At 38.0% G+C, this 12,020-nt stretch overlaps 1 protein-coding gene across 4 annotated transcripts in view; it reads right to left on the bottom strand.

Moving 5' to 3' along the window:
* The window catches only part of LRRFIP2 (leucine rich repeat (in FLII) interacting protein 2), a 125,225-nt gene that overhangs the window by 19,843 nt on the left and 93,362 nt on the right, over positions 1-12,020 (bottom strand). For 2 of the 4 annotated variants that reach the window (XM_006869162.1, XM_006869163.1), the window contains 2 exons: positions 3,082-3,214; positions 1,219-1,268 (listed from right to left, as the gene is read on the bottom strand). In XM_006869162.1, the coding sequence (XP_006869224.1) occupies positions 1,219-1,268; positions 3,082-3,214 (183 nt within the window). Of the gene's footprint in view, positions 1-1,218; positions 1,269-3,081; positions 3,215-3,612; positions 3,715-9,795; positions 9,889-12,020 lie in introns of all 4 variants that reach the window. The other 2 variants (XM_006869160.1, XM_006869161.1) reach the window with 2 other exon arrangements.

The raw sequence follows: 12,020 nt of genomic DNA, 5'->3' as shown, positions 1-12,020 counted from the left end.
ATCATATGAGTGGAACTGACTTGACAACACTGAACAACAACAATGCTAACAGGGAGCACAGTCGCTCTGTAGGATAGGCACTGGACTGCAACCACAAGGTTGGCACTTTGAGCCAACCGGATGCTCTTCAGGAGAAAGATGAGGCTTTCTGCTCCTGCAAAGATTTATAGCCTTGGAAACCCTATAGCGTCACTATGAATCGAAACCATTTCAATGTCACGTAACAAAAATAACAAACAGGTGGGCATTATTAGGAAGGTGTGAGGCTACAAACTGGATACATGTGTGGCAGATGCAGAGGATGAAACATAGTTAAATCCTCAGCTTCCACAGAGAGATGCCAATAAAGACTATCTAAAGCAGCAAAATCAAGAAGGAGCAACATAAACATGTTATATATGGAGATATACAAGGGGACTTCAAAACGTTCATGGAAAAGTTCCATTATCATTCATTCCATTTTTCCACGAATTTTTTGAAGCCCCTTGGATAAGGATAGTAGAAGTTGTAAGAATCAGCTGAAAGCACTGAACAGAATGGACAGGAATGAGGATGAAGGAGGCAGGAGAGCAGACTGCTGTCCTCACAACAAGTTGGGTGGAAACGATTTGACCCCTTAAACTATGAGTCCTATAAAATGGTTTAAAAGAAAAGGAAACAGCAAAGAGACAAATTCTTCATCCTTCTACTGAATTAGGTAAAGCTAATCTTAAATTTAACCTTGTAGTGGTTACAAATTGGGCTGCTAATCTCAAGGTCAGCAGTTCGCAACTACCAGTGGTTCCGCAGGAAAAGAGGAGGCTTTCTGCTCCTGTAAAGATTTACAACCTCAGAAACCCTGTACAGGGTCACTATGAGCTGGAACTGACTCCCCAGCACACCACCACCACCACTTTTAACCTCATTAAGTACGGATATTTAAAATAAGCACATTCCTTTTTAGGGGTGGTGGTGGTTGTGTGCTGTGGAGTTGGTTCTGACTCATAGTGACCCTGCATAGGGTGTCCAAGGCTGTAACTCTTTACGGGAGCAGAAAGCCTCATCTTTCTCCCATGGAACCGCTGGTAGTTTCGAACTGCTGACCTTAAGATTAGCAGTCCAATTCATAACCACTATGCTACCAGAGCTCCCTTCTAGTAGATACTTTAATTTGCTAAAATTTTACTATGTAATTTCACCAGTTACAAAATTAACTTAAAATGAAAAGAATGCTCTTACCTGTGATAGTAGTTCTTCCTTTTCTCCAGCAAGTTTTCGTAGCCTTACATCTAAAATGAATTAAAAGACTGTAAACTAAATGTGTAGTACTATACACAAATTACAAATAAATCTTCCAACTTACAACTATTAGTAAAGACTAGTAAATTAAATTATAGCTCAATGTCAAAAAAAATAACGACTTTTAAAGTGTTATGAAAAAAATAATTATTCAAAATGTAATTCCATACAACTGATACTTACCAGGACATGAAATAGAGCACTTGCTCCCCAAAAGCAGTGAATTTTCCACTTAAAAGATAAAGTGAAGTACAAAGAGGATCATTTTCGTGATTTAAAATTTTCAAGGTTTCACCAGTAAATTGACAGACAACTGAAATTCCAAGGGTGCTCCCACAGGCTTAAGGCCTTGGCAGTAGAGAACAAATTACGAGAACGGCAATGAGAGTAAAAGTGTACAAGAGACTAGCTAGGAACAACGGAACAAAGAACCTAGAGGAACACAATGCTGGAAGATGCAGAGTCCCACAAAAACTAGCAGGGGAAGAAAGGGCTCAGCTTGAAGCTGTGGAAACCAAGGGCTGATCTGACGCTTGATACCAGGATCAACAGGGTTCACTCTTGGCCTGTGGAGAGGGCTGCTCTTCCACGCCTGCCTTAAACTGACACTCTGAGCTGAGAAGGTACCCATAGATTACTGAAAGAAAACACCTCACATCTGTCCGGATATCCCTTACAACTACCCAAGGTCAGGCTCAAATAGAAGGGAGCTTTAAAATGTTCATGGAAGCAAACCATTATCTTTTAATTCCATTTTCCATAAACTTTTTGAAGCCCTCTTGTTATCTTTCAAACAGATAGAGGAAACACTTTGAGCTGCCAATAGTCCCTGCCATCTGCTAGATCGTCTCTCTCATGCGCCTAGCATCTTCTGTTTTATCAAAGTTCTCTTCAAATGCATTTCTGGATTTGTATACATACATGAATGTTAGGTTAATAACTTTAGAAAACAAAATACTTTTATTGCATTATAATTTCAAGCAAAAAAAATATGGTTGCAGTACGTTTCACTAATCTGCACATCATCCCTTACACAGGGGCCATGCTAATCTTCTCTGTATTGTTTCAATACTAGTCTATGTGCTGCCGAAGTGAGCTATTAACAACTGACTTTTAATAAGTTTTTCAGTTTGCCCTACTCTAACATTATATCCTACTTTTCTAAGAATCCTACACATATATGGAAATAAAAAAAAGTCATTTTTTTAATAAATAAAAGTAGGCTGGTGACACAACTGCCATTTTCCTTCCTTTATAGAAGTATTCTTAGTGGAGGCAACTGATGGACATCTGTGTGGTTTCCTGAGATTCTGAAAACATAAAACTGAAGAGGCTCAAGAGCCTTAATCTGGAAATTGCATTCCTCTTTTAACTCTATTCTTGGTCATCTGTTTCTTGCTGTAAGAAATGTGGTGACAAAAAGCTACAGAACCCTCAGATAAGTAACAAAACATAAAACCAGATGCTCCCTAAAATAGAAACATAAAAACTATTCAGGAAGGCTCCTGCCAGCCCACTGCTTTCCAATTGGTTCTCTCTTAACAGACTCTTACATTTAAGTGAAAAAGCCATGTGTATGCAGCCTTACTGTTTCTAACCAGGGACTTTGTAGTTATATTATGTACTGCCTAACAATGATCCAGATGCTGGATTACCAAGGTTAAAAGTATCTAATGAAAATGGGCCCGATTTCTTCCTGTTCAGAGATTCCGCATGTAGATTTTGGTTTCCAAGCTGGGAAATGAATAAACTGGCAGCCCAATAGGGTGACATTAATCCAGGTCAACATAGTCAGTGTCTTACCGAGCGGCCCTTCTCCAGCTGACTCCAAGACCTGAGCAGCTTCCTGAGACACAACAGTTATGGCTCCAACTACTGGTTCATGGTTGACATCACCATTGGGAGTGCCATTGGGGATTATAACTAAGCCATGTTTCTGTGGGGAAGAAAAAGACATCACCAAATGGCCTACATGGAAACAGAATGTTCAGTCAGGTGACTGTACAACAATATATGTTTGTCTTAGGTAAAACCTGGGTGACATTGTTGTTGTTAAGTGCTGTTGAGTCACTTCCGACTCACAGCAACCCTGAATAAGATTTCCAAACAGCTGGTGGGTTTGAACCACTGACCTTATGGTTAGCAGTCCAGTGCTTATCCTACAGTGCCACACCAGGACATGGAACCTGTAGAAGAAATTACTAAAACCTACTAAATCTGAACTCGGTAATAAATACTGCTGTTCCTACTCAGGCTATGAAAGAGTGAAGATGAAAGGAAGGAAGAGAGAATCAAGTAGGGACCTGATGTTTCATATGTCTGAGGCTGACATACCTCTTCTGTCTCCACTGTCTCCTTCAGGTCAGCCAACTCCTCTCTGAGCGTATCTCGCTCATTCCTAAGGCAGGTAATGTATTCTTTCTGTTTCTCTAGGGCCTGGTTTTAGGCAGGATGGCAATGGAAAGAATGGCACAGAAAAAGAGCAAGTGAAAGGTAGCAGAGTTGTACCTAATTCAAATAAACAAATATAATGGCATAAAAAGCAAAGAAGCAGTCAGATGCTTAGAAACAGCAATTAAGATGTTGACAGAAAGACAAAGTTATATGAATATATATCACCAGTAGATATATTTAATAGAAATTGGTTCTCATGCAGAAATTCAATAAAACATGCTTGAGAAAAAAAATCTTTCTTTTCTAGTGTAAGGAGAGAAAAGGGGAGAGGGGAAACCACAGGAAAACGAAAACAGCTTTAATATTGTTTTCCTTACTGCCTGCAGTGTATTTTCAAGTCATGAACAGAAAAATATATTTCATGTTTAACTAAAATAGTTATTCAGAAATACATGTGACTCAACAAAATGTGGTTTTTGAAGAAAAATAAATATATACATATTTTAATTAAATATAAGGTGTATTAATTGTTCTCTAAGTATTGTGGCAAAACATGCCTCAATTACCACTTAATTCAAGGTAACTAATCTACTAAGGGATTCTCAAATATTTGTTCCTGTTAATTTCATTAAAGACATTTGTTTTCTGATATACCTTAAAAATGTGAAAAACAAAACCAAAACACTGACAAAATAGATCCAGTCCACTGATGGAGGGTAGCCCTGAAGGGGTACTGCAGACTGAGCACTCAGTTTGAACTGCAAGGTTGGTGGTTCACATTCACCAGCTGCTCCTTGGAAACCCTATACAGGGTCGCTTCGCTGTAAGTTGGAACCAACTCAACAGCACATCCCAACAACAACATGGAGGGTAGCAACATAAAGGCTTTGGAATAAGGCTTTTGAGTCTAAACTGTGCCTCAGTTTCCTTTAAAGAGTAATGTGGTGTTCTCATTTGTAACTGCTATTTTCTGAATCTCATGCCTGTTAGAGCTGAGGATAGTACAGAAGCTCTTGGGAACACACTCTGGTCAGCAGTGACAAATCAAATCTACAAAAACTGTAATAAAGGAACACCCATTTAAGCAGTCTATGAGGGAACCTTACAGCTAAGCTATTCTGAAAGCTCTTCTCCACATACATTGAATTTTTTCTGCAAGCATTCTCACGAACCCAAGTAGTTGAAGTACAACAGGTAACTTTCCTGTCAGTTTACTGGGGTCAGAAATTCATCAACTGCTTAGTTACTGGCAGGTGGACAGTTAGGTAATTTTAAAAAATCATTATAATCCTATTATGTAACCATATTGGGAATAAATGAATAATAATGGCTGCTATCACTTGTGTAGTGTATAGGTTATGAATTGGGCTGCTAACCTCAAGGTCAGCAATTCGAAACTACTAGCTGTTCTGAAGGAGAAAGTTGAGGGTTTCTGCTCCCATAAAGACTTACAGGCACAGAAACCCTATATAGGCTCACTATGAGTTGGAATCAACTCCACAGAACATAACCAATCAACCAAATTATATGGGAGGTACTGGTTTTATATAAATTCATTCAAAATATATACTCTAAATAATATTAAATATATGCAATTCCTCCTTTATATGTTAGTATATAACGTAATTTCTCCAGTACATACCTTGAAATGTACCTGTTTTATCCTCATTTTACAGAACAGAAAACTGGGGCTCAGAGGTTCTATTTCTCACTCAAAGTCGTAAGTGGCAATGTCAAGAAACTGAATCCACTTTTTTGTTGCTGTTGTTCCCAAGTTCTTGCATACCCTATTTATATCACAGCCTGATGAAAGCTACAATTAAGTTCCATTATTGTCATCCCAAAGGAGCTCTGGTAGCATAGTGGTTACGAATCGGGCTGTGAACCGCAAGGTCAGCAGTTCGAAACTACCAGCTGTTCCACGGGAGAAAGATGAGGCTTTCTGCTCCCGTAAAGATTAACAGCCTCGGAAACCCTGTTCAGAGTCGCTATGGGTTGGAACCGACTTGATGGCACTTAACAACAACAATTGTCATCCCAGAAGCAGTTTATAAGGTAAACCCTGGTTCTGCTGTTGTGTGTTGAGTTGATTCTGATTCATAGAGACCTTACAGGGCAGACTATAACTATCCCACAGGGTTTTCCTGAATATAATCCTATGTGAGAAGATCGCCAGGTCTTTTGTCTTGTGAAATCAAAGTTAGGTTCGAAACACTGACCTTTCAGTTTGTAACCAAGTGCTTAACAACTATGCCACTAGATCTCCCTGGGTAAGTCCTACTCCTTACTTATCCATATTGCAAAATCAACATCTAACATACTTTTTAAAATTTATACTCATACTATATATGTGTCTTCAGTCTGCATGTAAATGCTACCAACGGAGGGCATTTACAGTAACACTTACAGCTAGTGCTAACATGCCAATCAAATAAAACACGAGGAGAACAAAACACAAGCAGTACTTGGCTATCTGTTGACAGTTACTTCATTCCCTGCTAGGTTAAATATTTCTGGCTATTGGTATCTGCATGCAGAGCTATGCCATAAATCACACACGTAACTGGGTAAATAATCACTTTCACAACATGCTTTATATAAACACCACCAATGAATAAAAAAGATGTCTTAGGAACAGGTCAATTTCAAACTCGGAACTCCAGCAAATACTAGTACATGTCATTTGCTCCTCTTCCACATATTATACCATTGGTTTTTGTGGTTTTGTTTTGTAATACCATTGGGTTTTATTTTTACTTTTGTACTTTTTAATTTTATCTTCCCTTAATTACAGATCAGGATATAAAATACATCCTGTAAACTCACCCATTTTGCCACAAAGTTTAAAGATGATTGAAATACCTTATAATTGCTTCAAATATATCCACTCTGGATCTGAAATCCTCTGTATAACCTGATATATAATCACTACCCTTGTGTCTGCATGCAACAACAGATAACTCCTATAGTAAAGATCTTTTTATAAGATAGAAGTGTATGTTGTGGAGCTCTAATTCTTCTTTGTCCCTAACATAACTACGAGTATATGTATTCTACACCAGGTCCATGTTGCTTAGGACTGCAATGTAACCAAGAACATTACACTCAATGAAGGAAAACTATAGAAAACTAAGCCTGCACCTGGGACAATGAACATATTCCTTCATTAGTATTCTAAATTAAAATCATGAAAATGAAGCTACAGACAAATGATGCATTAGACAGTTACTGATTGATTACATTGCATATGTGTCTTTAAAAGTCAATAGAGGGACAAACTATTGATATACTCAACAATTTGGATGGATCTCAAGGAAATTCTGCTGAGTGAAAAAGAAAAAAATAGTCAATCCCAAAAGATTATAATCAATGTGATTCCATTTATATAACAAAGGTTCAAATGACAAAATTATAGACACGGAGAAGAGATTAGTGACTGTCAGGGCTTTGGGGCAGGAAATGGGGAAGTAGCAGATGTGGCTAAAAGGGCAACAAACAGGAGCCCTTGCTGTAAAGAAACTATTCTGTATCAAGACTGTAACAGTGGCAATATCCTGGTTGTGACATTGTACTAGAATTTTGCAAGATATTACACTGGAGGGAAACAGGGTAATTAGTACCTGATCTCTCTGTATTATTTCTTTAACTGTAAATAAATGCTAAATATCATCAAAATAAAGATTTAATTTTTTTAAACTCAAGGGAACACACTACTATATATCATATAGAATGATGAGATATATATATACATATATGTATGTGTGTGTGTACGTCTACGTAAGTGTATATATATATATATATACACACACACACACGTATGTACATACATACATTGTTGTTATATGCCATGGAGTCGGTTCCGACTCATAGCGACCCTGTACAGGGTTTCCAAGGCTGCAAATCTTTACAGGAGCAGAAAGCCTCATCTTTCTTCCGTGGAACAGATGGTAGTTTCTAACTGCTGACCATGAGATGAGCAGCCACGCTACCAGACCTCTCTCCTCTGTCTCTGTCTCTCTCTATATATATACATATACATATATCACAGAAATAATAAAAGTGATTTGTATCTTAGCCACTTGTACACTTTTGGTAGTATAAAAATGCTTGCTCTGTTTTGAACAGCCATTTTATTGGACTGAAAAAATAAGTTTTTCATTGGATGATCCAAGATAATCAGTTTAAAATACTAAAACAATTATATAAATTAGAAATTATTGACCTGCAGAGTTATGCTAAAGAAACTTATGTATAGTCCTAAAAAAAATTCATATTCTAGATACAAACCATATTTAACTAAACTTTACAAATTGCCTACTGTGTGCTATATTTTTTTATATCTCATTTAAATTCTCCATATAAAATTTAAATAAAATGAGTAGCTCACAACCACAATTTCAAAACACCTAATAGAATTCTTCATTTATGTCTCAGGTTAGCGATTTCAATTTGTATAAGATTGTCTTCCTAGCTTTGGGAGAATTTTAGAATAGTTTCAAACAGAATCTTCCTGGTTCAGTCAACAAACTGAAAGCAGGAAGGAAGGGCATTTGCAAAATGTGGGTTTCTGAAGTGATAATTGGTGTTGTTAAGTACCAGTGAGTCGGTTCTGAGTCATAGAGACCTGTACAAGGTTTCGGAGGAACACTGACCTTGTGTGGTTAGCAGTCCAGTGTTTATCCTACTGCGACACACCAGGAGTGAAAATAGGAATAGGGAAAGTAACAGGCCAACACCTTGACAGAAATTAATCTCCCTCTTATAAAATAAGGGCACTGTGCACACTGCATTGCAATTAAGTACTGTTCTTGGCGGAGTCAGAAACACTGGTGCCCTACTCAAAGATGGCAACCGACCATGTTATTTTGAATATGTGTTGCTCTCCACGGCCCTGGTGGTTATCCAATCTCCTGAAACAGATTCCCAACAGAGCTCACTACACTTCTTTTGAGTCTTCCATTCTAGGGCTTCAACCTGTAATTTTCCACATTCCAGTTATCATTCCAGGCACCCGTGTTTTTCCAATTCTGGTCCATCCCAGTTTTGCTTTGTTGACCATGACCAAATTGGTTCAAACTAGTCTGAAGCCCTATTTTAGAAGCCCAGTATTTAGGCATCAGAAACTCTCAAAAGCAGCATTATATATCTAAAATTGTCATCTACAGAACTCTTAAGCAATTTTTCTTCTTTGTGTCTATTAATGAGAGAATGAGGTCCTCTGAAATATGAAAAGGACTGGGTACTACTGACCTCTGGCTGGGCTTCAGAACCACCTTAATAATGGAGAGCATGATCCAGAGGGTTTCACACTGAGGTATGTCTATCACAGGTGCCCTTGGAGATCTCGGTCTATCTTTCCCTACTCCACTTAACCTCATGCAGAACAAGTGCCCTTTCCTGAAAAGGTAAGCCTCTGGCGGCTATGGCTATGAGCTTCTCCTACTCCAGAACAGAGATCATGCCATGAGATGGGGCTGCCAGTCAAGGGCCACAAGGGGTGACCTGGTGGGAACTTTTTCAGCTTACAGTGTACTTGGAAGGTTTACTGACAAGATTTAGCAAAAATGCCATGGAGGCATTTTCTTTTATCTGAGACCATTTGGGGAGTTCTGGGATTATATTTAGAGATGGCGTCACAGTTTGGCAGTCCTGGCAAATCTTACATTCCTAACCACTTCTGTAACTAAATTGATTTTAATCTCTTCCTATTTTATTCACCAAGGATTTATAGGATACCAATGACTTTTCCTCCTACCCTAACTTTGTCTCCCATTAAAAACCTTTCTTCTTATCAAAAATTTTATATTGTAAAGATAAGTTATCCACTGAGTTTGAACTAAATGCCTGTGGCTGCTTCTGAATAAGACTCCTAAGGGAATAAACAACAGCTTCCTTATAAAGTTTCTACTTGTAGATTTCACAATCCCATAACTGGCTGGTAAGAAGGACAATCAGACAAGTCTAGTCTGTGCTATTCTCTCCTGGAAGTCTCCTTCTAGCTCCTGCACCTTCATATTTCTTACACCACAACACTCAATAATAACCAAAAAGGCAGAGTTTTAGGAATCCATAAGTTATACTACATTGGTCTATTCTTCACCAAAGTCCAAATTAATCTCATACCCCAATTTTTTTATCTTTCCAAAGAAGTGACTCTTGGAGTTCAAACACCTCTTTTGTCATGGTGTCTAATTTCTGCTGCATGCGCTGATTCTCCTGCAGAGGAAGAGGGAAAGAGAATAAAAGAGCAGAAAGAAAAAAGGGAGGTAGCTAGGAGGAGGATAACAGAACAAAAATAAAGCAGATAAAGCAGCTTAACAAAAGGGAGAAGTCTGTGATGACTAGCAAAGGCAAATGATGCTTGCTAAAAGGAAAGAAGACATCCAGAATGTCAGTGACACGACACTCATTGGCTTGTCCCTACAAAAATAAGCAAGGAAACTGGGAATAACTGTTCCAACCACAGTTATGTGGCAGCAAGCCAGCCAGGGTTTCTGTGTACATATAGCTCCTTACGTGTACTCTTCCTTTGATACTTGCCTTTCCTAAATCCCAAATATGGAACAACTTACATGTCTAAAGAAGGAAATGCAAGTTTGCTTATCACAAAGAACAGCAGTAGTTCTGAATTTTATTTTTAAAGCAGAACTAAAAATATACACAACAGACTAATTTTGCTTCATCATTTCAAATTTCAAGAATTAAAAAGGAAGAGTCACATTAGTTTTAGAAAAAGAACAATCAAGAATTTAGCAGTTCCCAGGAAACTTTCCTGAATAGACAATGATATTAAGGGCTTGGCGATCTAGGAAACCCTATGAGGCATTTCTACTCTCTCATATAGGGCTGCTGTGAATCAGAATTATTTTACCATGGATTGATCCTTAATTTTAAAGACTAATCACATTGCTTGTAATACTCAAGGTCTTGCAGTCATACATAGAGATGAATACTAACATTTAAAACAACACAAAATATTTGTCTACCCAATATTCCAGACTTTTGACAAAACCAGGGATAAATAATTATAGAAAAATGAATACAATTTCTCATAAATGCAAACACCAAATTAAAAGCAAGAACACTTGATCAATTATAACTTATACTATTGAATTTGAGTTTTATTATTCCTTTTTTATCTTAAAAAAAGGGAAAGCATATATTGTAACTTGAAAGAAACAAAAATAGTTGGCATATTTAATAACAAAAAAAGGAAACTGTTTTCATATAGCAGCAGTTACACAATTTGGTATCATTTCCATAATATGCTTGTCAGATATGGAAAGAAAAACAAATACAAGTAATTTCACGTGGAATCTGATATATGCACAGGGTAGCTGTATGTGAATTTAGTATTCACAAATTCTACCTGCTTTCACAAGATATGGTCAACAATTCTTAAGAATGACAAAAAATACTACAAATCTACTTGCACAAAAATAGACATGTCTTATATTTAAAAAACATTGGCTTTCGTTGTTGTTGTTTCTAAAGTGATACACAGGAAGGAATTCTAGGTGCAGAGGGCTTCTAGGGGAGGAGAAAAGCAAGGCAAGGGAGTTCAAAAGGCCAATGGTGTGCCTGCCTTGTGAATGTACATCTCCCCAAGAATCATTAATAGCTGACATTACTAATGTCACTGACATAACAACACTAAATAAACGTTGTTGTTGTTAAGTGCTGTAGAGTCGTTCCAACTTATAGCGATCCTGTATAGGGGTTTCCAAGAAGTGGATGGTGAGTTTGAACCGCCAACCTTGTGATTCAAACTGACTTTGCAGTCTAGCGCATTATCCTGCAGCACCACACCAGGATTCAATTTAAACATTGTTGTTATTAGGTGCCATCAAGTCGGTACCGACCCATAGTGACCTTATGCACAGCAGAACAAAACACTGCCTGAACCTAGGCCAACCTACTGTTGCCACACTTGAGTCCATCAATGCTGCCACTTGGCCAACCCATCTCGTTGGGAGTCTTCCTCTTTTTCTCTGACCCTCCACCTTACCAAACATGATATCCTTCTCCAGCGACTGTTCCCTCCTGACAATATGTCTGAAGTATGAGACACGCAGTTTGGCCATCTTGGCCTCCAAGGAGCACTCTGGCTGCATTTCTTCCAAAACAAATATGTTAGCTCTTTTGGCAGTCCATGGAACCTTCAATACTCTCCTCAAACACCATAACTCAAAAGCATCAATTCTTCTACAGTCTTCCTTATTCACTGTCCAGCTTTCTCATGCATATGAGGTTGTTGAAAATACCATGGCTTGGGTCAGGCACACCTTAGTCCTCAAGCTGACATCTTTGCTCTTCAACACTTTAAAAAGGTCTTGTGCAGCAGATTT

The sequence above is a fragment of the Chrysochloris asiatica genome, unplaced genomic scaffold (assembly GCF_000296735.1).
Source record: "Chrysochloris asiatica unplaced genomic scaffold, ChrAsi1.0 scaffold00127, whole genome shotgun sequence".
Classification (NCBI taxonomy): domain Eukaryota; kingdom Metazoa; phylum Chordata; class Mammalia; order Afrosoricida; family Chrysochloridae; genus Chrysochloris; species Chrysochloris asiatica.
This window is presented reverse-complemented; position numbering and strand designations above follow the sequence as displayed.